At 45.4% G+C, this 27,204-nt stretch overlaps 1 protein-coding gene across 8 annotated transcripts in view; it reads right to left on the minus strand.

Moving 5' to 3' along the window:
• Positions 1 to 27,204, minus strand: part of EBF1 (EBF transcription factor 1) — a 380,950-nt gene that overhangs the window by 105,500 nt on the left and 248,246 nt on the right. For 4 of the 8 annotated variants that reach the window (XM_037046891.1, XM_037046185.1, XM_037049868.1 and 1 more), the window contains exon 8: positions 23,489 to 23,606. In XM_037046891.1, coding sequence (XP_036902786.1) covers positions 23,489 to 23,606 — 118 coding nt within the window. Of the gene's footprint in view, positions 1 to 23,464; positions 23,607 to 27,204 lie in introns of all 8 variants that reach the window. The other 4 variants (XM_037045547.1, XM_037044804.1, XM_037048366.1 and 1 more) reach the window with 1 other exon arrangement.

Here is a 27,204-nt window from a genome sequence, read left to right on the forward strand (position 1 = left end):
GACTAAATGCAGCCCAGGAAACACCTGCAGATATGACCAAAACTACGGGTACCCAACTGTTCCCAAAAGTACCGGTGGTAAAATATCCAGGAATCTGGGCACCCCCAGCGAGAGAGTGGTTCAATAAACTCTGGCTCATCTGTACTAGAGAACGTCAGGAGTGTCATTGGAATGGAAGGGAAAAATTCTACAAACCGACGTGGAAAGATGTCAAAATACATTAGGAAGGGGGTAAAAAGCACTTCATAATCTAGAGTTGTGACCCTGTTGATATTAAAACGGTATCTATGAGCCTGCGTGTGCATTAGTGTGTGTGTGTGTGTACGTGTGTACGTGTGAACAGGTGGGACAGACGAAGGTCTGGAAAGACATTCACCCCCCTGTGGTCAGAGGGTCCACGTGCAAAGGAACGGGACGTGGGTGACTGACAGAGAAGAGAGAATATTAAATTCTTCTCCATAGACATCGGCAGGGTTTGCATTTTTTCAATGAGCATATATTAAGGTAATGCATTATGATCATTAAAAATTAGGTAACAACAGAGCATTGAATTCCACGAGAGGTAAAGACTGTACTTTTTAAAGCAAATTAATACTCTTTTTTTTTAAGCCAGACTGCACCGAGTAACGGACCCTGAGCTTCCACTGCCCTCTCCTTTCTGGGTAAGTCGCCTCTGAGGAAGCTCAGACCTCGGCCCCGACCAAGGGCGTGTTCTCCTTGCTCTCAGGATGTCCAGGGAGACTCGACGGTAAGACAAGAAGAGACAGTTTCCAGTGCAGTCACTGCGGAAGTACCCCGTGGAATGTGAAGGTGAAAAGACTTACAAACGAATCCAGTCCCGCTCAGGAGTATAATCATCAACACGATTCTATCCCCAAGAAAATATTATGAAACGGGGGAGGTGGAGGGAGTTTGAATATAAGACCGCTTTTACCAGCCAAATCTTGATTTAATTAACGAAAGATTCTTCCTCACCAGTGAATTTTCACACGACTAAGTATCCACAAGAACTGCTCACCAATTCCTGGTTGTAAACCTCATTAAAAATGAAAGTTTGGCCGTCTTTATTTTTGCCTCTATTTTTTAATTTTTCTTCCTACTTCTTCCCCCACCCCCAACAGCCACCAAAGTAGAGGAGATTTTCCTTCCTTCAAACTATGACAATAACATGATTACCCCACCACAGTTTAGCATAATGGCTCTGAAGCGCTCCTGGCACATGGCAGAGTTAAAGTGGAAATTATTAGGTAGCTCTTCTTTGTTATAATAATGATCACTCCACAAATAAAAGCTCTTCTCCCAAAGGTACTGCAAGGCACAAAATGCTAATTCTGAAGATTATGTGCGCGCTTTTATTAAATATTACTCTGCCCTGTCTGTTTGAGGGCCTCTCCGCTCTGATTGTTTTATGAGTGCCGTGTTAATGTCATTCCCACCTTGCTAGCAGCAGGCACACATTTTAGCGTTTGTATGAGAGTTGATCAAAGGCCACGTGCTGGGGGAATTGCTGAGAAAACACGGACAAGCGATAAAAATCTAACAGATTAATTGGTTTAAATTTCATTTCAGGGTGTTGAACTTTGGCTCGGGACTCTAATACGACACCGTGAGTCAGGGCCTAATTACCAGATTTCCAATTTGCTCCTGAACAATGGTCGTGGTGAGGGAAAGAGAGAGAAGAAAGGGGAGGGGGTGGGAGGGAAGAAATCGTTCAGCCTCCAGTACATATTTAACAACTAATGTTCTGTGTGCAGACAACTGCACCTGGGGACACTGATGTCACCTGCTCCACCTCCACGGCTTCCTCCCAATAGCCACGGAAGGCAGAAGAAATCACAGAGTTCTGCAGTCTACGATTTCCTGATGTGCAGAATCAATGTTACAGATTCGAGCGCCTGTTCACTCCCTCGCACGGACGCATCGGGCTCTTTATTAGCAAGGTGAATTTATAAGCTGGAATCGCCCCTCAGCCTCCAATAGAAATGATCTATTTCACGGCACGAGAGCAAGGGCCGGGAGCGCCGTGTTTACCTCGGGGTTTATGGGCGGCCTTGGGAATAAGGGTTAATTGAGCTCAGAGGTGCCTGCCCATTGAGGTGAATTAGTGTTGTGCGCAGCAATCAGCAGGGTCCTGGGGCTGCTCGCTCTTTTGCCTCTGAAATCTCTTTGTGCTGTGATCAATACCTCACCTGTTAGGGGGAGCTGTGCGGATGATGCGGGTCCAGCATTTGTCATCTTTTATTCCCCAAATTAGGCTTTTGCAACAGTTGATGTCCCATTACGGGAGCCTCATTAGAGAGACCCTGTTTCCCTTTTTTTCCCTCCATTCCTGCATTTAAATCTGCCGGGGAAACAACACCTAATCAGTTGGTAAAATGCACAAATTTAGAAGTGCTCTCATCCCATTCTACATCTGCCACGAACGCCAATATAAGGTTATTTTCCATTTCCATTGTGTGTGGAAAAGATGTAAACACCTTTTCCAGCCTTCTATTAACCAGAACCCTTTATGAATGAACATTCGTGCAGAGCAGGTCACCGGTGCCTACAGTGGACATGAAGATGTCCACACCAGCCCTTATGGCCGTGAATACAGACGGGAAGGTGCAATTATGTCAGGCTGACTCTGGCGTCCAGAGCGCTATCATAGTGGCGTACGGGCACCGGCACCAGCTGTTTAAATTCCGCATCTGCCATTCGGGGCGACCTTGAAGCAATCCTTTCGCCTCCCAAAGGCATTTCCGCTCTGTGCCCACCTCATGGACTTCTGGCAAAATGCACCAAGTGCCTATTTGTGTTTTGTGCCTGGTAGATAGCACCCTAGTGGCTAGTAAATAATAATTATCGATATGAGTTCCCCATTAACCAGAGTTTATTTCTTTACTAGACTACCCTACAGTCTCATCATTCTAGAGAATGTAGTTTGTTGTAAAACTTTCCTAGGAACTTCTTCAATCCAGCGGCTCTCCAATACAGCCGGCAAAATGCACTGAGGAGGTGGGTGTGGCCTCAGCCCTTCGAAAGCAAAATGTTTTCTTACAGCTCTCCTTTGTCTGGAGTGAATATTAACGGCAGTCTTTTCAGAAATGAGGAATTGACTTTAATTTTATTGTCCTGAACTTTTGAGACTTGGCAGAAATTGTTGTGAAACCCATGAGCTCAGCTCATTTCTATGGGACAGTGGTGACCCCATAAAACCCCGGGCCTTTCTCCCTGGTATCCACTTGGTTTTGGTGCAGTTGCGCTCGGTAGCAACCTGTTCTAGAGGCAGTGGGGACATGGAGTACCCCCCTTGGACTCAGCACACAGAGGTCTTCTCTTCCTGTTCAATGAGAACAATGGTTTGTGGGGAGATTTGGGGTTTTTTTGTTTGTTTGTTTGTTTTTTGGAGTGAAATGACTTTCCCAACTGCACACACACAGCTCAGGAGGGCCAATGCCTGCATTCTTTGATCCTGCCCACGAAGCAGCTACTGGCCAGAAAGAAGCACAAGCAGAGTGTCTGCCCCGACGTGAGGACTGGCCCCTCCAGACTTGCACCACATACTAGAGGCAAGTCTATTCTGGCCTCACTCACCCTCCAACTACAATGCCTGTCCTGACCCCTCACACCAGCACGTGACAACGTCCCTTATAAACAAAGCAACAGCAACAACAAAAACTAGACAGTCCCCTGACTCAAGGGGTCGCGGTCTTTGTAACATTTGTGCTCTTGTTCAAATTTGAGTTACTGGATTTATTTCTGCCTTCCTTTTTCCTTTTCAGTAATTGCTTTATGCAGTTAAGCATTGTATGGTTTATTAGGGTTTTAATTTTGTTTTGTTTTGCTATTGGTCTGCATTTATTACCCTATCCACTAGCCTATCTAGTTATTACTCGGCAAAGAATCATAGATCATCTGTGCAAAAGAACCCCCTCTCCCACTCCCTCTCTTTCCTTCTCTCCTTGTGTGATGTGTTTGTCATTTTGAAGAGAAATGTAAGCCATGATATAGAGATTTCTCAACACCAGATGCAATTAAATCTATTAAATATTAAATGAGGAGATCAAGAATTTCAAGTGTTTTTAATTCTTTATTCCAAAGTGACTTCACTTGGCAAGAAAGCCCTTTGCTTTGACAGCATTAATGGCTCTCAAAGAAAAAGGGAAAAATCCTGGTCACGGGATTTTAACGCAGCTCCAACCCGCCTCTGCATGGAGGCCGGCTGAACCCGGTGGGGATACCTAGGTGGATCTAAACTTAGCCCAATGCCTAAGTTCCTAATTACGCCATTTGCTAAATATAGACCAAGCCCAAATTGTATCTACTTCCTTTTTATTTTGTAGCTTTCTGACTCTCTTCCAAATTAGCAAAACTCCTCAACAATCAGTGGGCATGGCACCTGAGCAAGGGAGAAACAGAAATCCTGGTGCAACGATTGTGAAGTGAACGTCCCGGGCAAGTCCAGCTGAGATCCAAAACTGCGTGGGGGTTCACCACGCAGGGTTGCTTACCAGTTTAGCAACTAGAAACCTTCACATTTTGATGTACCTGTAACTTCTAAACTGCACTTGAGCCCTGGCTGGTGTAGCTCAGTGGATTGAGCGCGGGCCTGCGAATCAGAGGATCGCGGTTCGATTCCCAGTCCGGGCACATGCCTGGGTTGCAGGCCAGTTCCCAGCAGGGGATGCATGACAGGCAACCAAACATTGATAGTTCTCTCCCTCTCTCCTTCCCTTCCCTTCCCTTCTAAAGATAAATAAATAAATAATAGTTTTAAGATGTTTTAGAAAATAAATAAATAAATTGCACTCGAAAGACTTGTTGATGGCTTATTTGATGCAATGGCACGCATCACGGCATGGTCTCGTGCAAAAAAACTGTTTGTTAAAAACACTTAGCAGTTCCAAATTTTGTAACACAAGGAAGCAAGAATAGATTGTTTGTTCTCTGCCCCATGTTTGATCTGCCGGGTCCAAAATTAAAATGCACAGAATATTAACCCTAGGACAGCCAATGATACAGATTACCACCAGCCTTATCTCCTGGTTTTCTTTTTCCTCTCCCTTGTTCCACGATTGTCAGCCACACCATGCACGGCAAAACAGCGGGGGAGATCATCATGGAGGGTGGGAGAACCCCCACGATGAATTATTCATGGATCCAATTGTGATACTTGTTGCAACAGTACTAAGTTCACTTGGCTCGGATTATATAATAAGTAAAAACAAAACAAAACAAAACAAAAAACCTCTTCTCCTCATGACAAGGAGAACTTTCATACAAAATTATTTTTATCCCAATTCTCCTTATTATCCTGTTGAAGGAAAAGTTCTAGATATGAAAACCAAGGAAAAAAGGGAAATGAAAAATAACATACCAAAAATGGACACCCGAGATTGTATGACAGGAAACAATTTGGGGGTTTAAAAAAAAAAGGCACTTCTTCAAGGAATATGCAAGCTTTTATTCACCAGCAACCTTCCTGGGCCTGGAAAATCGTATAGGCAAATACAAACAAGTGTAGTGGAAAATCTGTGACGTTCATCTTGGCTGGAGTTGTATTTTTAACAGGCCTTGACTGTGTGTGCCGGATTACCCAGATGGTCCTACAGGAATCGGCCTGATAGGATTAAACCTCTATGCTGAACTCTGCTCCATCTGTTCGCTCAGGTTTGTCTCTCCTCTCTGAATACGAATTTGTCAGCCTGCTTGGGTCTTGGAGCTGAACTACATTCGGCGTTAAAACATAGACGCCTGCAAATAACTGAACATTTCATTAGTTAGTCTCAGTTGACATCAGCTTGGTCTTTTCTCAAGAAAACATGTCTGTGAAGAAGGTTCCTCAGAAGGAATGTTGAAGTGTGCAGAACCTGCTGTGGTTGATGTTCTTATTAGAGGGCTTTGTCTCTCTGCTCCTGTTGAATTCTGGGACTCATTCAATTCGCTGTCGCAATAGGGGTTTGCACTGACGTTTGCCCATAGAGATAGAAAAGGAAAACCCGATCCTCTTTGCAGGATCTGACTATGAGGATAGAGGCTCTACAACTCTATTTGGAGGTCAGGTCCAAGCAGAATACAGTCATGTGTGTTTTTGTTCTCTCCCCGCCCCGCCCCCATTTATACAATCTGCTACAATGGCAGTTTCTATCATTTTCATTAAGTTTTCTATGTTTTTAAGGGGGCCTGTTGGGGGGGGGTAGGTTTATAATTGAGCGCTTCATCTTGAATAAAACAGGCTGATGTTAGTTTTGCCCTCCTGTATATATGTCCCTGGAAGCAGTGAAGTCACTTATTCATTAGCTGCCCAAGTTGGCTTGGGGCACATTTCAGGGCAGAGGCTGGTGAGTTACCAACAGGCCGATGTCTGGTGGGTGGCTCTGGGGTTTCCAACCCTGTGACAGAGGAAGGAAGTGGGGTTCTGACCGCTGGACTCAGCAAAGCAGGTCAGTGTCAGGAGCTTTCAGCCAAGTGACATGCAAATGAATGAGTGAGTTGCATGAAAGAGGAATCTTTTAGAATCCTACTTTGCGACAGGTTTGTGGCACTGTGATCATTGGATGTGACCGAGGAATGCTTGTGGTGGAAACCAGAGAGGGCAGCCCACAGGGCCTTGGCTCTGAGAACACAGGATCCCTCTGGCAGTCAGGGAGGCCTCCATCGCCTTTCTGTGGCCCCCCCAGTCACTCTGTCTCCTGGCTCTGTACTATCATGAATGTTAGGGTTAATCAAGCAGCTCATCAAGAAAAGTTAGGCTTCCCCACACACAGGTCTAAGTTCCTGTATTTACGCAGCACCCGCAACTGGACAGTCTAGCAGCAGAGAGCAGTGAAACTTCCCGTTTGAGCTTCAGGTGACTTCTTACTGGTAGGAATGGACGGACAGCTGCCATCTTGCAAACGCATAGCTCTGGTAGCTTACATTGACAAGAACTCCAGTTGGGTAATAAGGGGAGGTTGCCCTGCTGGAAGGAGGTGAAACTGTGTGATGAGGATCACTATCACTATAAGCAATCTCATGTAAGATGAACATGCCCACAAACACGGCCCCAGAGAATATTCTCCACATGGCATTCTAACCAAGGACGCCTGGTTGGATGTTCAATACTGTCACTCAGATCTGCTTTGCCCAGTATGGTGGCCACTAGCCACATGAAGCTATTAAAATCTAATTTTTAATTATATAATTAAATTGTTTTAAGGAACTACTTTCTCAGTCATACTATCCATATTTCAAGTGGCTATTATCTACATGTGTTGAGTGATTATTATAATGGGCAGATTATTTCCATCGTTACTGGAAATTTTATTGGACGGTGCTAACCTGAGGATCAAATTCAAATACCTGAGCCTGTAATTAATAAAGAATTATCAGAACTATCATTTATGGGGTGCCCTCCACATACCAGGAACTTTGCTGGGAATAATTACGAGCATTGATCACAAAATCAAAGGCTCATAGGGCCAGACAGTAACTAAAACTGGCTAGGGGCAACACCATGGGAGAGGTGGGGACTGTGGCTAATAGAGAGTGTATGCCCCAACCAAAAAGGATCTCATTTTGATCCAATTGTTGCCATTTGAAAATGTGGGCCCAGCACTACTACCTCTTCTGAATATAAATAGAATTTGCAAATCCAGATTTTTCATATAAAATCTCTTCCATTTTAATTATAAAGCAATACTTAACAGATAGCTTCTTCTATCTTCTAAAGCAAAATAGATATCTTCTTTAAGCACCATGCAAACTGATCCTAAACACAGCTCAGCTCTGGATTCAGTCCTGATCTGATTCACCAACGTGCAACCTTGATAAATATTTGGAGGGCCTGGAATCACCTTGAGCGTTATTAATTTTTGCACCTACGTAACTAATACTGTCACTAACTCATCAAATAATAAATACAAACCGCAAGTACTCCTGATTCCACTTCTGATTGCTCAATGTCTCTCCCAGAACAATACAGAAGTCCCCAGCTAGCCTCCTTCTGCTATGCAGAAGATTTTCTACAGGCAGTTGGGGAGACGAGCTCCCTGCTCCTGAAGGATTTCTATTGTCATCATGCAAGACAGCATAGATAGTGACTTTTTAAGGAAACTGTGTTTGGAATGTGAGCCGCATCTCAAAATCAACCTTGCCCAACCTTTAGCAACGCGCAACGCCTGCTTTGCGCTTTTCGGAATAGTAATGCTTATATTTCTCTCCATGGCCGAGGCTGCTACTGCTGATGTAGTGGAGTGAACTTTCATTACAGAGAGCTTTATCGTTCGGAGCCTGTTTCCTCTCGTCCCTGACACGTTCCATGATGCTGCACTCCACTGTTTGTCAGAACACAGATGTTTCCGTGGTGATGAGCAGTGACGTCACCAGCACTGGCACGTGTATCATCAAATCCATCCAGACAGAGTCGCAAAAAAGAGTGGGAACCCCTCTTGAACTTCACAGGGACTGACTCAGCTTCCTCAAAAATTACTCTTTGGGGTCTGAGCTGCTCAATCTGGATGGCAAAGAGCAAACGCTCACACTTACCAGTTTGTGATTTATTTTACTAATGGATTTAATTATGTGCAAAGTCCCCTCAGCATATCAAAACCCAGAGTATCCCTCCTCAGATGTGAGCTTTCACAACACTACTGAACTGCTTCCCAAGCTTCCTGGTGTTTCCTGTCAGCCTACGCGATCAAGTCTACCCTCCGGAGTGTGGCCAATCTCCCTCCCAGCCTCATTCCCCACCCCTCCCAAATGGCAGGTGGGGCTTGGCAACCCTTACGGCCCCTGGCTCTGGGGTGCAGGATGCCTGGGGTTACACTCCAGCTTTACCACTTAGGAGCTCAGGCAAATTACTGTTCTTCAGCCTCCACTTCTACCACTTTCATTGGAAATATTAATTATAAGAGAACCCACCTCATGAGGCTATTGTGAGGGTTACCTGAGTTAATCTGTGTGTACAGAGCTGAGCAGAGTGTGCAATGAATGCAGAGGAGAGGGAACGAAGAAGACAGGAAGTTGCAGGGGAAGAAGGGAGCCGACGGGGGCGAAGAGAATGAAGGAGATGAAGGCGGCTCTCCAGATCCACGGTCTCCACACACGTTGCACTTCCCCACCATCTCTTCTTCAAGGAAGTTATACCACTCACTTCCACCCACACAGTATTTCACAAAGAAACCGGTCTTCTGCGTGAAGCTGTATCCTTCCATCCCCATCTATAAAATTCCACTCCTCGGTGAATTTCTTCATGTCTTGCCCATTCATCTGTCACCTACTGAACTTGTCCTTGAACTTTCACCCTGAGGATGTATGTGTTTATATGTGTAGCTGCGCATGTATGTGTGTATGTAAAGCAACCCTACTGTCAATGACTCCCTTGCAGGGAGGGACCTTAACTGGATGGACAGTACTCTCTACCTAACCAGTACCTGACCCTTAACTAGCATCATTAAGCTTTCAAAGGGCTTACCCAAACATTATCTCAATTATTCTTAATTATCAACCCTGAGCTGTAGATAAGCAGGTATTATCCTAAATTCGACTTAACTGATGAAGTAACTGGATCTCAAAGACTCACTGGAACTTGAGACTTTGAGAATCCACGTTGGTTGATACAGTCAAATATTTAAAACACCCAAACTACTTTTAAATTGTGGTATTTATTTAAATTTTCTGCTCAGTTTGGCTAAAATATTCACTTTAATCACATAAACACAGCCAAAGTCTCATAAAATCTTAGTTGTGCAATTCCTTATTCCCAAGACAGAGGGTGGATATTTATTAACTTTACAGAATATTACAACTCTATTTCCAAGTAAAGTTATTTTCCCCCTAAGACTCAGCTCCATGTATGACTTAGAGTAAAACCTCTCTCTACCCTCTTCCAATTCCAAGTTCAAAAACTGGCATCCTCACATAATGCCACAGGTGCCAATTTAAACACAGGAACATTGAAAATACTGCCAGTCTTCCAGGCAGAGAAGCTTTCTATTGTTACAAGTTGGGTTGCTAAACACACCGAGTTTGAATGTCTAATACAAGCAATAGCGGCACCATGAGCACCTACATTTTTTAAGTGTAGGGCATTCCCCGTAACTTTCCTTTTCAATCTGGACATTATCCATCTCAATGGCATTCGTTACAGACTGTTGCACACATAAAAAAAAAAAAAAACAATAAAAGTTTGCTGATTAAATAGGTTATCATAAAACAGTTCCTTAATAACATTTTCCCCAGCTTTTTTTTTGTTCCTTTTAAACAACAAAGGTTGGATTCCACAGGCTTTAGCTAACCAAATCAAGAAGAGTTTCTAAGATTTTGCCAAAGTTGAAAGGTACAGGAACCTCAGGCCAACTTTATACATTTGTTGCACATAATGGTCACTGGAAGAGCACAGCCGGTTTGATGATTCATCCAGAGGATTTGGGCAAAAAATGACCCAAACTATATTTTCCCCTTCTACAGTGAAAAGATAAAAGTGGCATCGCAACTGCTGAGACATATTCCCCTGACCCATCACCCGACCCATGATGTCCCTAAAAGCATCTGCCTTGGGCCCAGCACATAGTAGGTGCTCAGTATTACTGGCTTCTCAACTGTGCTCAAAATAAAAGTAGGCAAAGAATAAAGAACTAAAGAAAGGTCTCGATTTGTACCAACCAAGTTAATGCTAATGAGCCTTCTAAAAACAGCTGAAGTCTGCTGCTGTTCGTAGGCACTTTACACAGGCTCCTCTCTCATCATTTTTATTCCTTTGCCCCAAGGTCGACAAAAGAAACCCATGAGTGGAGAAGAGGCCCCGAGCCCGACGCCGTATGTGTGCCTCAGTTCCCCGTGTTCCCCAGAACTCCGAGTGACAAATGTGGGTTTGAACGACTGGTGGCCTGCTGCTTACAACAGTCTATTAAATAAGCCAGCGACACAGGAGCATATGTTTGCCTATAAAATATTGATTAATTTCACAGATTGGAATAAAAATATATTAGTACTTGGGTTTTGCTTTCATGCTTAGTAGTCAGAAAAGTATTTGGGCAAGTCAGGTCTATTTCTGTGCCCTGTGGGCTCAAGAGTGTTACTTTTGTGTTTCACTTGTTCCTCTCCCATTACCGACTGGTTTCCCATGTCTGTTCGGGCCTCCGTATGACCGACCAGCAGCATACGTTTAAGCAGGACTTTAATTACTAGGCCATCTCCCAGCCAATTTGCGCAAGGCAGGCTGGCGGAAAAGCCCCTACAATCCATGCTCTTGGACTTTCTCTTGCTCTTCTCCAGGTAAATCATTTTTTTTTTCCTGAGGATGCAAAACTCATGCTGATGGCATCATATTCATCTGATAAGAATGATGATCACCTAATTTCTATAAAGTTTCATTTCTGCCCACTGAGTATTTCAAGTTGCAGGCTGGCACAGGGAGATTGAGATGGGGTGCCCGATAGCGTGACGTGATACCAGGATTTTTTATCTTAACCCAGAAAAGCACCTTCCCATATATCACTGCACATGCCAACTAACGATCCCCGGGGATTCAGCACAGATCTGGCTTTTCAATTTGCCTTTGAGTAACGTCGTCAATTTGCTTCAATTGAAGCAGGAATTATATTACGTGATCAAATAGCAGGAGAATTTCTCTCCGCCCCTGAAGTCCAATGTGAGGGGATTAGCATTGACTAAACAGTGGAAAAGAACAGCAACGATGGCTGCCCTGTGTCAGCAACTTGGAGGCCCAAACACGGCAGATGAAAAAAAAATGAGCTCTTTCCACCCTGACCTGCGTGGCTCAATTAGCGGGCATCCTTCCACGGAGCGAAAGGTCGCCGGTTTGATTCCCAGACAGGGTACATGCCTGGGTTGTGGGTTTGTTCCCTGGTTGGGGCATGTACAAGAGGCAGTGGATCAATGTTTCTCTCCCTCTTTCCCCCTCCCTTCCCTCTTCCCTATAAGTAAGTAAGTAAATAAATAAATAAATAAATAAATAATTTTTTAAAAGCCAAATCTTTGAAGGATGGCCTCAGTTTCCCTCCTTGGCTGAATGGAGAGAATAGAGGTGTCCTTCCACGGTGGCTGAGAGCATTAAAAGAGACAATGCAAAGTACTTAGCACTGAACCTGATGGTAGCAAATGCTCAAAAGCCGCTCTCATAACAGCAAAGCTACCATCCCTCCAGACGCTGGTGTAAAGCTAGCATCTCACTCAGCAAAGAGTTCTGTTCGTCTGTGACTAAGAAGATCCACTGAATCCATATCTCCAAGGGAAAGAGAAACCAACCAAGGAGAAATTTCCAAATCTGTCTTCTCAGAAACGGTTCTCAGACCTAACACACCTTCCCCTTTTGTCCTTCCTTTTTAGCCCTTTCCGGAGCTTCTAATATTTCATTCCCACATGAAATTTTGGGCATGCTTTCCCTCTGTCGAAAAAACTCTTTTCTCTTTTCTTGATGAAACAGTATTCATTTTCATTTTAAATTTGAAACGTGTTCCTGATTCTTCAGACTTGGCCGAGTCCCTTTGTTTAAAGCCCTCTGAGCCCTGGTTGGTGTGGCTCAGTGGACTGAGTGCCAGCCTGCAAACCAAAGGGTCGCTGGTTCAATTCCCAGCCAGGGCACATGCCTGGGTTGCAGGCCAGGTCCCCAAAAAGGGGCACCTGAGAGGCAACCATACATCAATGTTTCTCTTCTTCTCTTTCTCCCTCCCTACCCTCCTCTAAAATAAATAAATAAAATGGTTAAAAAAATCAAAGCTCCCTTCACAGTCTGTATTTCTCCTTTGTAGTGCATACCATCACTACACTTCACACAACTCCATGTGCAGTTATTTGCTTAATATCAACACACAAATAGACACATACACGACTCTATCCCTCATAATGTCAACAACTGCCCCTGCCCTGTTCATCTCTGCATGCCTACGTCTGATACAGCAGGCAGTCAATAAACATACGTTAAGTAGGTGAATGAGGGAATGGGTAAAGAAGCAAATGCACGAAAGAAGAACGATCAGAGTTGTTAAGAGATTAAGCACTGAATGGAGTAGCTGAAACACAGAGAAGCCTTCCAGTGCCTATTAACAATCACCACTACACCCTCACTGGGCTTCCTCAGAGCACAGGCAGTGGCTTCGCGGAATCTGGTTTCCCAGGCTGAGCTGGCCCCCATTCCAGTTGCAGACACTCCATTCCCTTGGGGGTTAAAATTAGCACCAGTAAGCTCCCCCCTGCAGTGGGCTCTCACCATGCAAGGGCCCAGGTGGATCTTGCTGACAGATGTTAAGGTTAGAAGGAAGGGTAGCAGCCAGATGAGAAAACAGAGCCACCCTCTTCCGGAGGTACCAGCACTTCCTGTCTTTTTAGGCCTGGCTGGTTCCTGCCTGCCCCCCTCCTCCCCCCATGCATCAGTTTCAACACAGTTGCTGCTCTTTCTGTCATTTGAACTCAAATCCTATCTTGGAAATTGATGGGCGATTCTGGCCCTGACAACACAATGTCAGCTTTGCTCAGTGTCCAGCTGGTTCCGTATATATTACCATAATGCGCTGCCCAAGTGGACCCCGGCTGATTCTCTCCCTTGACTCGAACCCTCCCTTTCGGCACTAATTTCTCCTTTCTAACACGCAGACACTACTTGTTTAAAAATAAAGACAGAGTTAACGGCTCCGGAGACGTTTTGATGTTTAAAGTTCTGTGAGGACATCAAGTCTATTCCAATGGTGCACTGAACTAAAAAGATTTTTTCAAAAATATGTGACCAAAAAAATGTTTCCCAGGCTCCTACTGTTTCCCAGTGACTTGAGAGAATTATTACTTCCCCGACCCTAACTCTGAAACAGTTTCCCAAACTTCAGCCCTTGTCCTGTTGCCTCTCAGCACCACTTACGATATGACTTCTTACTTAGCTGTGATTCTGTTTAGATCAACTTACTTTCTCTATAAATTCAGCCTTGCCCTAAGCAATAATAGCTGTGAGGTCATGATTTCAATGTGCTTCATATTTTTTTGCTTATGCACTGTATAAGCATAAAAGCATCTGCTTGCATTATGCATATATATTTATTTAAAAAATATATTTTTTTACTTGTTTACTTATTTATTAAAGTTTTTACTTATTTATTTTTAGAGAGATGGGAAGGGAGGGAGAAAGAGAGGGACAGAAACACTGATTGGGATGACTGGGATAGCCTTGTACGACCCCAACCCCCCGGGGACCCAGCCCGCAACCCAGGCATGTGCCCTGACTGGGAATCGAACCAGCAACCTTTAGGCTTGCAGGCCAACGCTCAATCCACTGAGTCGTACCAGCCAGGGTTATTTATTTATCTTTTAAAAACATTTTCCCCCATCTCACACACTACATGGGAAACCTGGTCTGAAAGCTCACTGTTCCGTATCAAGTGGATTCGCCACTACACCATCTCCGCTGAAGGAATTCCGAGAGAAGAAAGTCAGATCAGGGCTCCCTAAGGCATGAGTGGCTGCATATGCCACACTCTGTGGCTTTTCCAGGCCCCCTGAAACCCACGGTGAACCTCCTGCAGAAACGCCCAAGGTGACGCGAAGCTGCCTTAGACCTGTCCTGTGCAATGACCATCACACTGGGGGCCACTCACCAAGGCAGTGTGTGAGTGGTGCCTCCAGAGAGAGACCCCTCACAGAATCAGCAGGGTTCAAACAGATCCGCGGGGCTTAGAGGACTCTACCAATTCCCCTTCCCCTTTACCAGATGAGGAAACTGAGGGCCAAAGAAACCAAAGTACCTCCTTGAGGTTGGGTAGCAAGGTGGTATCACTGCTCTGGTTTTATCTAGTTCTGCATGTATAACTGAATATGTCCATCAAAATACTCTGAACCCTCTCCTGTCCACATTGCCCCTAAATATCTCATCCTACGAATATTTGTGACCAGAACAAAGCAGCTTTCATCGGCATGTTCGCCTCCTCTGAATCCTCTGACATTTTTGTAAGGGACAGTCCTGTAGCAAGTAAGTAGAAAGAGGCCCTTGATTTAGAACAATCAATTAGGCAAATAAATCCATCTGGAATGGTGATGCTTTAGTAACTGCATATAAGATTTAAAAATCAGGCCATCCACATTGACTATCGTAGACACCACGAAGAAGTCTGCCATTTCTGTCCAAAATAGAAGCAGAAAGCACCACTCCCCTCCCCCACTCCGTCCCCCACAGGCTTTGTGTCTATTGCAATACCCTAGGTGGGGCTCACTCATTCATTAGGTCACACCAAATACCAAACACTGGAACTTTCCCACAGTTGGTGGGTTTGTCAAGAAATTCCTGCCAGAAAACAGCCTCCCCAAATCTGTATCAGTTTCCTATGTTATCTGTAGTGTGAGGCTTAGTAACCCTTTAGGATCTTAACAAGGACACTGTCGGTATCATGACATTTAACTCACAATTGCACGGTTTTCTCGAGCTCTCCTTTTTCTCTACCTTGCGTATGTGCCAGGGAGCCCATATGGTCAACATATGATTTCTACAGAGATGGGTTAGAAGATCCTTGCAAATAAATAAAATATCACCAGCCTCCTTCTTACCTTGCCAGCCCCACAGACAACATACCAGTTATCAAACAGACCCAGTGTTCTCTCGATTTGACTAGCACGGTGTGGTATTGCCACGGGAAAAAGAGGTTATTGCGGGAAAATGAACTGTAAGGTAAACATAAACATACACAGCATGCCCCTTAAAAAAGATACAAAGATAGGCTCTGGCCTAACTGTTGAAAGGTCTATTTAAGACACCAGCAGAGTTGCCTCCCTTGTACTGGAAAAAATAAGGACAGTGGGATAGGAGGCGGAAAGGATGTGAGCCTGATGGGTAGAGCGAGTGGGAGGAAATGACAGACTCGGAAGCCCTGGGTGGGGAGCCTGCCTCTCTCGCTTATTGGCTGTGCATCTCTGGGCGAGTTACTTTACCTCTCTTTTGCCGCAGTTTCTTCACCTTACAACGGGGTGCCCAGAGCAGACCTGTGCCACCACAACAAAGGTCCGATGAATGTTTGCTGTCACTGTTCTCAGTGCTACCATCACACAGGGCTATGCGGTTAGGGGACCTGGGGTCCTGTCCCAGACTCAACTCCGACTGATTCTGCAGGTTGGAATATGTTCCGGATCCTCTCTAGAGGCCAGTTTTCTCATATATAAAATAGGGATGATCATTATCATCGAGCTCATTAGATTTGGAAGGATTTGATAAGATGATATAAGTAAAAATAATGATCGCAGCGCTGGCCCGCAGTCAACGCTCCATATTGGCTAGTTGGTATTAGTCCAACAATAACAGCAACAGCAAGGCAAGGACACGTAGACCTCAAGGCAGCAACGTCTGAGCGCTGTTTCTCCTTTGTCAGCGATGCTGTTGGCGGTGTCATACCCAAACAAGGATAAGGCAGATCACCTGCTTGACGGTGACCTGTGGCTCATGAACTCTTTAATCTGCCTGCTGCTGAGACCTTGCCAGCCACCAAGTCCCCAGCACTAGGATATCTGGCGTTACCTGCTTTATGGATTACTCACAGGGATACACTGAAATCAGTACTCACTTACACCCTTGCTCCTTATCTTGACTTCCTGCCACGTCCTGTCTATCGCAAGGGAAGACGAAAGACATCTTTCCCACTGCTCAGAGAAAAAGGCCTGATTTGATGCTTGAAAATCTAGTTCATGACACATCTGGATAGTCTTAACTTAATGTTCCATTCTTGCATCGGTCTTGCTTTCTCAAGTAGGAAAACCAGTTGATAGAATGTAACACGCCACCTTCAATAAAAGATGCTGCTGAGACTCTTCTACCCAACTTGGACCCTCCACCACAATGCTCTTGCCTGAGGGGCCCTGGCTGGAGTCCTGCACCCAAACCAGTCGTGTGAAGGGTCATCTAACTGTAAAGCTCTGTATCGTTCATCCTCCATCCACCCCTGTGTTTTGAAGATGCGCCTATGCCGGGAAGCTGGAGAGATTTTACAGACAACTTTCTCGTGGTCCTTGGAATCACAGAGATGCCTGCAAGCCTAGACCTGCCTGAATTATGTGCGCAGCAGGGTGGACCCCCAGGCCTGCAGCCTTCTGCGTAACCCAGCAACCACTTAGCTGTGCAACCCCTCGCATTCACACTCGCCAGCCAGTGTACCACAGACACGTGCAAAGAACACTGAATGGATTTTGACAGAAATGAGCTACGCGCATGGGAGTGGGTGGCAAACTCCTCTCTAGGTCTCTAGGGAATATCTGAGATGGCCTTCCCCTCTTCAACAGCTCTTCACTCAGCAAGAGCTGTGACTCAGTCACTGGCCACAGTGGCAAAGGAGAGAGAAATTTGGGAGAGTGCATTTCTCCTTCTTTAGTTTTTTTTTTTTTCACTCACCCAATTTTTATTTGGGGGGGGGGGGGTCAGACAAGCAATCTACGTTCCACAGGTCAAATAACTGCAGTCCAGAGGCCTTAGAAAAAGTAAGTCTCCGCAAGTTCCAAAGAAGTCAATAAATAGGTAAACACTTGCTAAGCTACTTATGGGAAAAAAGTGAACCAATAAGCCAAACCCATCTAGAAAAAGGACTCTCGAATGTTTGACTTTCTATTTTGAACACATGCACTCCTGATAGAATGAGAAGTGATCCGGGAACAGCTTCGGGGCACAGCCGACTCCCTGGTGAGGTAGCTTCTCAAGGCAGGCAGGGAGGGCAAAGTCATGAGCAACTCAGAGCAATCTTGCCCTGAGCTTTCACTGCGCAGGAGCGGTTCATGTAATTGAAACAGAGTTTAGATGCTTGGTCCCCCGCACTGTTTCATGACTGCCGCCAACCAGGGCCTGAGCATCCCCATGGACCTGTGTGGCCTGGCCCTCCGCAGCCACCCCGGCTTCATCTCCAGCCATCCTCCCAGTAGCTGGGAGCAACAGGAGCCACCCCGGTCTCCTTTGGCTCCTTCACTCACTTAAGCTAAACGGCCTTTGTCTAATCTGTCCCCATTGCCTGGCGCAAACTTCCTCATCTTTTAGGTTTGGGCATAAATGTGATTTCCTCATGGAAGGGCTTCCCTGACGCCTTACTCCCCTCCCTCCAACTCCTTTTATGGTCCCTCTTTTGGGCACAACTCTAGTGAGTTGGTTATAAGTTTTGCTTAATATCTTTCATCTCTATTTACATCATAAATTCTGTGAAGTCAGGGACTGTGTCTGCCTTGTGTTACTATACCTGCATTAGCACCTGGCCTGCAGCAGGTACTTCAGTGAATGAATGGAGGAAGGCGCGATTTAAAGCCCACTGTACTGACACCTTATTCCTTGGCTGAAGATCCAAAGAAAGGCTCAACCAGTAATCGCCGGTGGATTTCTCTGTTCTCCTGAAGGCCTGTTTCTCCAAAGGCAGCTCCCGAAGTAGGTGCCAGACTCAGGGAGGCACAGCTTCAGTCCCCAGCACCAAAAAGAAACAGACATACTAAAAGGAGGCCTAACGATCACCCACCTCTGGTCTCACGGCAAACGCACAAAACCGAGGCCGCTCACACAAAGTGACCTTCCCAGAGTCACACAGCAGGTTGAAGGCAGACTCAGGACCAGAATCCAGCTCACCAATCGGACAGCTTGATCCTCCTTCTAATAGATCCAACTGCCATTTACCGGCCATTTGTTAGGGCCTTGTTGCACAGAGGGGAGAAGCAGAGGCCTCTCCTTCCCATCGGAGGCTGTCTGCTGCCTCTCAAGAAGTAATCTCCCAGGCCGGAGCCATCTTTCTCCACACGTGCATAAAATAACAAACGGAAGTGCAGCTGGGCACCGGGAGGCAACGGGCCTGGATACCCAGGGGCAACCAGCGGAAGCAAACATGGCTTCTGTCTGGGGCAAAGGGATTAGAGAAGGTCAAATGCTGAAGAGCAAGAATAACACCACATTGTCAGGAACAGCTGGAAGGGCACACCACAGTGGAAAGGTCAGAGCTGACTGGTGGAGGGGAAAATCTGACTCCACGTCTCCAACGCAGTGATGAGAGCAAGAAGGGTCCAGTGGTTCTGTCCCCACTCGTTCTTCTACACAGTACTCTTGGTTTGACCAAACCCCACTTCCGATTTGATCTGACTTATTTTGGGGTCCTGGCACATGTATACTTCACATCTCAACCCATATAATTACTTTGAAGGGAAATTTAATTCATTCTGATCTGACGCCCACCAAAGTTAAATTTTCATTGTTTTCCATTTTCAAAAGCAGGGTGGTTTTAAAACATCTGCATATGAGCCAAGAAACCAAATAGGACCTGAGGTCAGAACGCATAAACGTTAAAATATTCATCTTCTACAAACTCTTGACTAACAATAGTTCTACTAATTTTTCAAATACATATGAAGACTGTACAAACAGGTAGCAATATAACAAATATCCTGAAATCTGAAGAACGCCAGATGGAGGTCTTACCCCCACTCTGGAGCAGGGCAACTGCCGGGGACCGAGCTCCCCACCTGCTCAGACTCCCCCGGTGGTCAGGGAAGGTCCTCCAACGGTCCCTAAAGGGGAAGGGGTGGAGGAAGAAAAAGGAGGGAGGAAGAAAAACCCATGCATATCAAAATAACAAAAAAAAAAGTTCCCTAAAAAATGAGCATTTAAACTGCTCATCAGACAGCTCCCTGACAAAGCCAAGGGAGTGTAGTCACAGGCATTTGCATAAACGCTGCCGGTGAGTTCACCATAGTTGCTCACACTAATGGTACATAAAGTAGTTCAGTCACTTCTCCCGGCATTCTGTGTCAGGATGATGAGCACCAGCTCTTTGCCTTGTTGCATATTAGATCATTAGATAATAAAGCGTTAGCGCATGCAAGCTGACAGGGTCTCTGCACTATAGCTCTGTGAGGGCACCGCGTTTTGCCACGAGGGAAAAAAAAACAGAGAAACCGATGCCACAATTGGCCTTCAACTCAAGTAAACACAGCCTGCAACTCAGGAGAACAATGACAATATGAACACTCTGCAAGCCCTTTGAAAATCCCCAGCACACAGTCCCAGGAATTTGCCCAAGTGACGGGAAGACAGGACGGCCACGCAAGCCAGAGCTGTCCGTTACTGCGGTGGGCTGGTGACAATTCAGGGTCCTTGGCCCTGTGCCTGTGCTTGTTCAAAAATCGAATCCCTGACAGCACTCACGTCCTGAGGCTGCCTCTCTCCTCAACTGCACAGCTGCCATAAAGCCACTGCTTAAGGAGGAAACCTCACGAGCTTCAACTCTCCCATAAATACCCAGCCGAAGAAAATCTCAGTATTTATGAATGAAGAAAAAAATAGGGGGAGAGCAATTACCATGAGTGACAGTGCACAGGGAGTCACCCACTTTGGATGGCACAGGATTCTAGGGACTAAATTTGCCTTTGTCAACGCGGCTACTGGAAATACGGGGATGGTTATTCGAGCACAAAGGTTTGTGAGTCCGTGGGTCACACAGGGAAATGGCATGAATGTCAAGCACGGTCTCTCTCTCTTAGACGCAGAAAGATTGAGCCACGAAAGGGAACTTTCCTCCGACTGTCTGACAAGCAGGATATAAATAGAGATGTGCCGAGTAGCTCAAAATAATTTGGGCTACCTGTAAATGAGATGGTAAAAAAGCCCAGAATGAGGGAAAACGAAGCTTCTTACAGGTCACCTGAGAGGTGAAAATACTTGGTGGTCTCACTGTGCATCAGCAGTTGGGAGGTAGGGGTATGGCAATGGAGGAGCTGGGGGTGGGGGGGCGTAGTTCTGTAAGTCTTAAAAAGGACAGTTTCGAGTAGGATTTTTCAAGGGTGAGATAAAGTATTACCATACCCCAACTCACTGTGAACTAGCATCACCAGTGAAAGAGCCCATAGTCACCCTTTACTGAGAAGATATTTATGTGGCTATCAGCTTGAAGTGTCTACATGAGTGGGTGGTTATGTCTGGTTGGCTGATTCATTCAACACAGAAGCATATTTCCAGGCTACTGTCCTTACTAAGAACCTGAAGGAGGGGCCGACCCTTTTATTCTTCTGGAGAGAAGGGAAGTGGGGCTTTGGAGAGAGGGAGGCCCCCTAGCTGAAGGGGGTGGAACATACCCACCTCTCCAATGATGACTAACCATTAATAAATAGTGAGATATCATCATGGAATAATATGCTAATAGTCATTTGTGGACTGGTAAACTGGAGCAGAGGCATAAAATGTTGTCTTTAAAACTTAGAATAATAGGACATCGCAGCTGAAATATTCATATGTACAGCTAGATGTGAGAATATTTGCGCTGGGAGGAAGCTCAGAAACTGCAAATTGCTAGCCCACGGCTACCTTCTTCCTGAGTCCCGCCACACCCTGTGTCTTCAGGGTTTACAATTTTGTAATTAGTTACCAACAATTAAAAATTAGGAGTTTTAATTCGTGCCAAAATGGAACATGGGGCCCCACCGGGCTTTCACTCCCCACAGTGACAGCTGCCTGGGGCTGGGCAGCAGAGCGTGAACCCACCCTGGTTCCGCAGCCTCCACCCAGCCCACTTCCCCAATATGTGTGACCTGCCCTAGGCCAAGACACGCATCTTTTACCCCCTCCTTCGCCCTGCAGTTCATCACCTTTGCTTTGCCAATAAAGAAATTAAGGATCCCAGAAGGTAAATTGACTTGTCCGAGGTCACAGAAAGGGCAGAGGTGAAACTCCACACCGAATTTAGGTCTTCTGACTCTTTCCAACACCTCACGTTGCAAAATGATGTTCCTGACCTCCACGCCGAAACGCGTCCTTTCCAGCCAGCTGTGTTTGCTGGTTCGTGTTGGGTTTCTCTGGAGGGGGGATGACTGGCCTGGCGTCACGCGCTCTCGTACCCACTTCCCAAGGGCAGGAATGAGAGCTGAGTGAGGTCTGCACTTGGAGCACACTTTGAAACTGTGAACCCATGACCGACACATTTCAAGGGGACAGTCAAGTGTGTCCCCAGACAGGACAATAACGCACGGGTCACAGTCCAAATCAAGACGTCAGCTTTTAAGCCAGCATGCTCCAAAGTGTGCCAGTGAATATTTTCCTGCCTTTTCCTTCTTCCTTTTATCCAAACATCTCCAGTCATATAATGCCTTAAGTGACTCCAACGGTATTAAAGAGGCAATATTACTAAAAAGTGAGGATCGGAATAATTCTAAGTACAGAAATGGAACTGTGAGTATAATCATGAGCAAGTGTTTCAAATGGCCTCCTGCAAAAAGTAATATCCATCCGTCTCAACACTAATGAAACCATAAAGCAGCTTTTGAAAGATGATGGTTTACCTTAAAAGGACAGCAAAACTGGATGTGGGGAAGAAGCCCTTCTAAGAGTGTTATATCTGGCTAATTAATAAAAAGTGCCATTTGTGTATTCCTTAAGCACAGAAAAAAAAACAGGCTAAAAATGGTGATAATGGTGTGCTCACTGAACTGGAATGCTGGCAGGAAAAGGAGAGTCCTGCCTTACGAACTACAGCGTGGACGGCTCAAAGCCCATGGAAAATCAGGCCACCGGGTGTTTGTTTGTATGGTAGGGTTTTAACAAGAATCCTGCTGACCTAGCAAACTGGAAAGTGAAGTAGGAACATGAGTGAAGAGGTTTTTTTGTTTTTTTTTTTTTTTTAGGAGACTGGAGAAAATCTAGCATGGTGATGGGCACCCAGCAGACTCGGTTACTCTTTCTTAGATGGGTGGATGGATGGATGGATGGATGCAGAGTGGGTGGCAGGTAAAATAATGGACAGAGGAATGGCGCATTGATAATGGGTGGATATCGGATGGATGGGAGTATGGACGCAGGTATTACATACACACATAGCTCTGAAACATCCAGACCTACACTCGGTTCCTTCAAATGCCGTCCACTTTTTTTCATTCAAATTTTTATCTGCTTTCCTCACACCCTCTCAGAGGCACAACCGATTAGCCAAAAATACAAGGCAGATTTGGTGATTTCTCCCCACCAAAGTCTACCTACAGAAAGCAGGCTCTTCGTTCTACCATGTGGTGTTGATGGGAGGGGGCGGCACGGGGCAAGGGGGACATTTGGTTAAGGCTTCACATTCGGAAAGTGTCTCTAACCTCGAGTTTGGATTTTACCTCCAAATGAAGTCAAATACGTAGTCGCAGAGATACACCAACAGGAGGGTAAGGAGAATGGAGTTCATTATGCAAACAAGTGAATTGTAAGCTCAAAATGTATCCTGATGTTTGCTACTCTGCTTTGGCCTTTGTTCGTCAGTCAAGGGGAAGCTGGACATAAAGCAGTGGGTCTCCCTCTGTCTCTCCTCAAAAAGGAAAGATACACCAGCCACGCCCAGCGTAGAAATCTGTGCAACAAGGAAGGACGGGACTCAGAGGTATCTTTCTGTGTGTGACTACTCAGCACCAATATTCTTCAGCAGGACATTTGACATTTGAAATGGGGTAGAAAATGGGGTGGAGTTGGAAGAAAGAAACCAAATAAATTCACAGTTAAAGTAGCAATGCCAACCAATGAAAATGATTCGCCTACCATGTTCCAGATAAGAGGGCGTACCTTCCGAGGGGTCAAGCCGCCGAGCCCTCCGCCCGTGCTTGGAGTTATTATGGACAAACATGTTATCAGAGACCGCCAGGACATGGCCATCCACATTGACTGTCGTAGACACCACGACCTGCAGACGGAAGAGAGAAATGAATGAACATTTTAATGTAAAAGCATGGAGGGTAATAAACTCAAGTTAAATAAATAACAGCTGGGAGCTGAAGAAAATTGCATAGCTATTTCACATAATAACTGGTGCTTATGTTGTACAAGTCTAACAAGAGAAGCTATTGATGAGTGGGTCTTTGGCATGGAACGCTTTTGATGCAGTTTTAAGTAAAATTGCACAGTTTATAGTTATACAGCAGAAGGTACACTGTTAACCATAATTTTAACAAGAGGATCTTTATTAGCATATTTTTTTTACACAAGGGTGGTTGTGTTTCACCTAAATTACCCTTCAGTTTAGACACTGAAGCAGATATCACAGTTGATCATGCAAATAAAAAATCTTTTGAATCTTTAAAATATCCCCCTCTCCTCCCACCCCCGATGTGTCAGGGTTAAGAGCAGAAAGAAAATGAAAACGAGAGGCTTCGGTGGGAGCTGGGATGCGGCTTTCTCTCCTGGCTGTCTTTGCAGCAGTTTCTGGTATTTTTCTTCCCACGTTACTTCGATTAATCAGACCGAAGCCCCCTTGCCACCATCCCCACCACTACTGCTACTCCCCCAAAATCTCCCTGCTCAGTAAGGGTCTTAGATCTGTGTATCAAAGGCAAAAAAAAAAAAAAAAAAAAAAATGGTGGCACTGGTCCAAGGTACAATTCAGATACCCTGGCCGCCTTGAAAACCCAACTCCGAACACAGTTTTCCAGAAGGGACATGGCCAAGGTGTTTCTTGGAGAATTTTGACTAAAACAATGAGAAGAAATGACCTACACTTCTCCTCATATTAAATGGGGGAGAGGATTAAAACTGAAACCCACAGAGAGATGTTTATTCATGTGACCTCTTACAACCAAATATAATAATTGTCTGTAATTGCAGCTCCGGCTCCCATCTCATGCTTTGACACAGGGAAACAGCAATCAGCCAGCTCCCGTTTAATCCACCTATTATGTTGACTAATTAACTTTGCTCGACAGTTTATTTCTTCCTCCATTATCAGCCCCTGTCAGCCGCAAGCACCCTGCAGCACCGGGGGGACCTCAGGCTCTTTGATTGATCACCGATAGATTGACATGCAGATTAATTTAATTAGAATCACCTCACTTGAGAAATGAAAGACAATGGCAAGAGGGCTAATAGATCTGCTCTCATAATGAGGCGAACCTCCAGAGCCTAGGCTGAGGGTTTCTGATTTATTTTGCTCAATTCCCCCGTTGCTGGGAAAGACTCGCTCTTTAATTGTTCTCACTTTGGAGAGGCAGGAGCCTCTGCCGAGGTGAAACGCTTTACAGGGATTGGCACATCCTGCGGCCCCAGCTTCTGAGGGAGCCTTTTCTCCGAGTGGGCTGAAGTGGGCACCCAATTCTAGGGCCTTGGGCAATGCCACAGTTTCGTCACCTGAGTTGCGCAGAGGGGAAAATGCTGGGCCCTGGCCTGTGCCTGCAAATGGTCAGCCTCGCCTGACAGAACGGCCCCCTTTGTGGGCCCCTACCCTACCAACCAGCGCCTGCCAAACTTCGGAGTTCCAGTGTTCCCCACTTTGACCTAAAAGTATCCTGGCAAAATACGGCTGATTTTCTGCCCACCCCACCCCCACCTTGTCCCGCCCCAAAGATGGCAAGGAGCTGTAGGCTATGACCACGCAGCTCCTGGTTAGAATCAAGGGGTTGGGTTGATTTGATGGGTTGATTTTTTTTTCTGCCAGACCCTCATTTCTGCCCACCCAAAGCTCTGATCTTCACACCAAGCCCCTAGGCCAGGGGTGTCAGACTCATTTTCACTGGGGGCCACGTCAGCCTCGTGGTTGCCTTCAAAGGGCCCAACGTAATTTTAGGACTGTATAAATGTAACTACTCCTTAACAGTTAAGTGAGAGCTCGGTGCTGCTGCCAGGTAGAAACAAGGTGCTGGGCTGGATAAAACAAGGTAGAGGGCCGAATTCGGCCCTCGGGCCCCAAGTTGGCCACCTGCGCCCTAGGCTCAGATCCAGATGCAGACCCAGGACCCAAGAGTATGGTCATCCTGCCTCCCAGGATGACTGCATGGGGGAGCTTCCAGGGGTCCCCTCAATTCTCTCTCAGGGTCCTCACCTTGACTCCCAGCAGGAGCCGGGCCACCCCGTGGCTTTATTTATTTATTTTTTTCACTCTATCAAAACTCAAAGTCAACAACTGACAGCCCACTCCTCAGTCGCTGTGAAACCCCAAATTCCAGCTCGGGCAAGCCAGACAGGGGAGGAGGTAAGTCTGAAGGCTAAGTGTGCGGACTGGTGTTTTGCTTTCTCCATGATTGACCAACCAGATCCGACACAGCCCAAAGCTTGTGTGTGTGTGTGTCTCACCAGTTGTATCCACTTTAAAAGGAGAGAGGGAAGGAGAGGGAGAAGGAGAAAAGAGAAGAAAGTGGTCTATTCTTTTATTTTCAAAGAACGTTGTGTGTGGGAACAGAGTCCATATTATTTGAGACAACAGAAACTTAATTTTCTTTTTAGTTAGGGAGATGACTTCCTGGGACATGGACAATTATATAACAGAGCTGGCTCCTTCAAAGAAATTGTGATTTACTACAAGACCACAACTGAGTAGTCACTGGAGTCGTTATCATAAGAAACTATAAAAGGAATCCAAACGGTAACTGTTTCCAGTGTCAGGAAATACAGAAAGTGGTTATTCTAGATGTCTGTCTTCAGAGTAAAAAAAAAAAAAAAGCACTAACAATTCATCACCGTGCACCTGGAGGACAAAGCACTGCAGGCATAAGGCTTAAAATATTCAGTATCATTTAGAGACATTTTCATCTAATTCTTACACTGAACTAAAATGACAAAAAACTGTTAAGGGGAAAAATACTCCACTTCTATGTCTAAAAGAGACTTCGAGGTCTTTTTCTTGGAAAGAGAAGAATCACCAAGACCACATGTGTGATAAAAACCATTTCATTGAGAGACTAATAAAAACTGGAGAAAGATCACACAGAGACTCATCATGCTTCTAATTTTAAGAAAATAAACAACCAAGCACATTCCTCCAAAACTCATGACACAATACATTTTAACTTCCCTACCCCCCAAATAATTTCTCTCATGTCAATTTGCAAATGATCAGGATATAGTCAAGGAAAATATATGCTTAAATTTAATGCACAGAGCAAGTTGTAAATTAAAAGAAAATCTAACTGCAGAATGCGAAAGGGCACCGAAATGTCCTTTAAAAAATAGGCCCATGGTAGGAGGGAAAAGGGCCCTCACAGTTTAACACAAGATTAATGAGGCGCTGACATGTTCACGCAGGCAAAGGGACAGGCGGGCCTGCCAACTCCTCACCCTTCCCAAATTTCGTCAACAAAGCACAGCTTGATTTTGGGACAGATAAACATGGAAAATGATTTTACGTTCGAACTCGACCACCCCTTCCCTTCCCTCTCTACCTACTTCTTCGTTCTCCTGCCCAGAGACAGTCAGGAAGGGAATATCAGGGACAGGTATGTTTAGAATTTTAGGACGTCTGGCAGGATTAGATCTTTAGTCTCTAGAATTGCATGGTAACCACACATAGGGCTGTT

The sequence above is a fragment of the Sturnira hondurensis genome, unplaced genomic scaffold, assembly GCF_014824575.4.
Source record: "Sturnira hondurensis isolate 20B ecotype Veracruz unplaced genomic scaffold, ASM1482457v3 Scaffold0000022, whole genome shotgun sequence".
Classification (NCBI taxonomy): Eukaryota; Metazoa; Chordata; class Mammalia; order Chiroptera; family Phyllostomidae; genus Sturnira; species Sturnira hondurensis.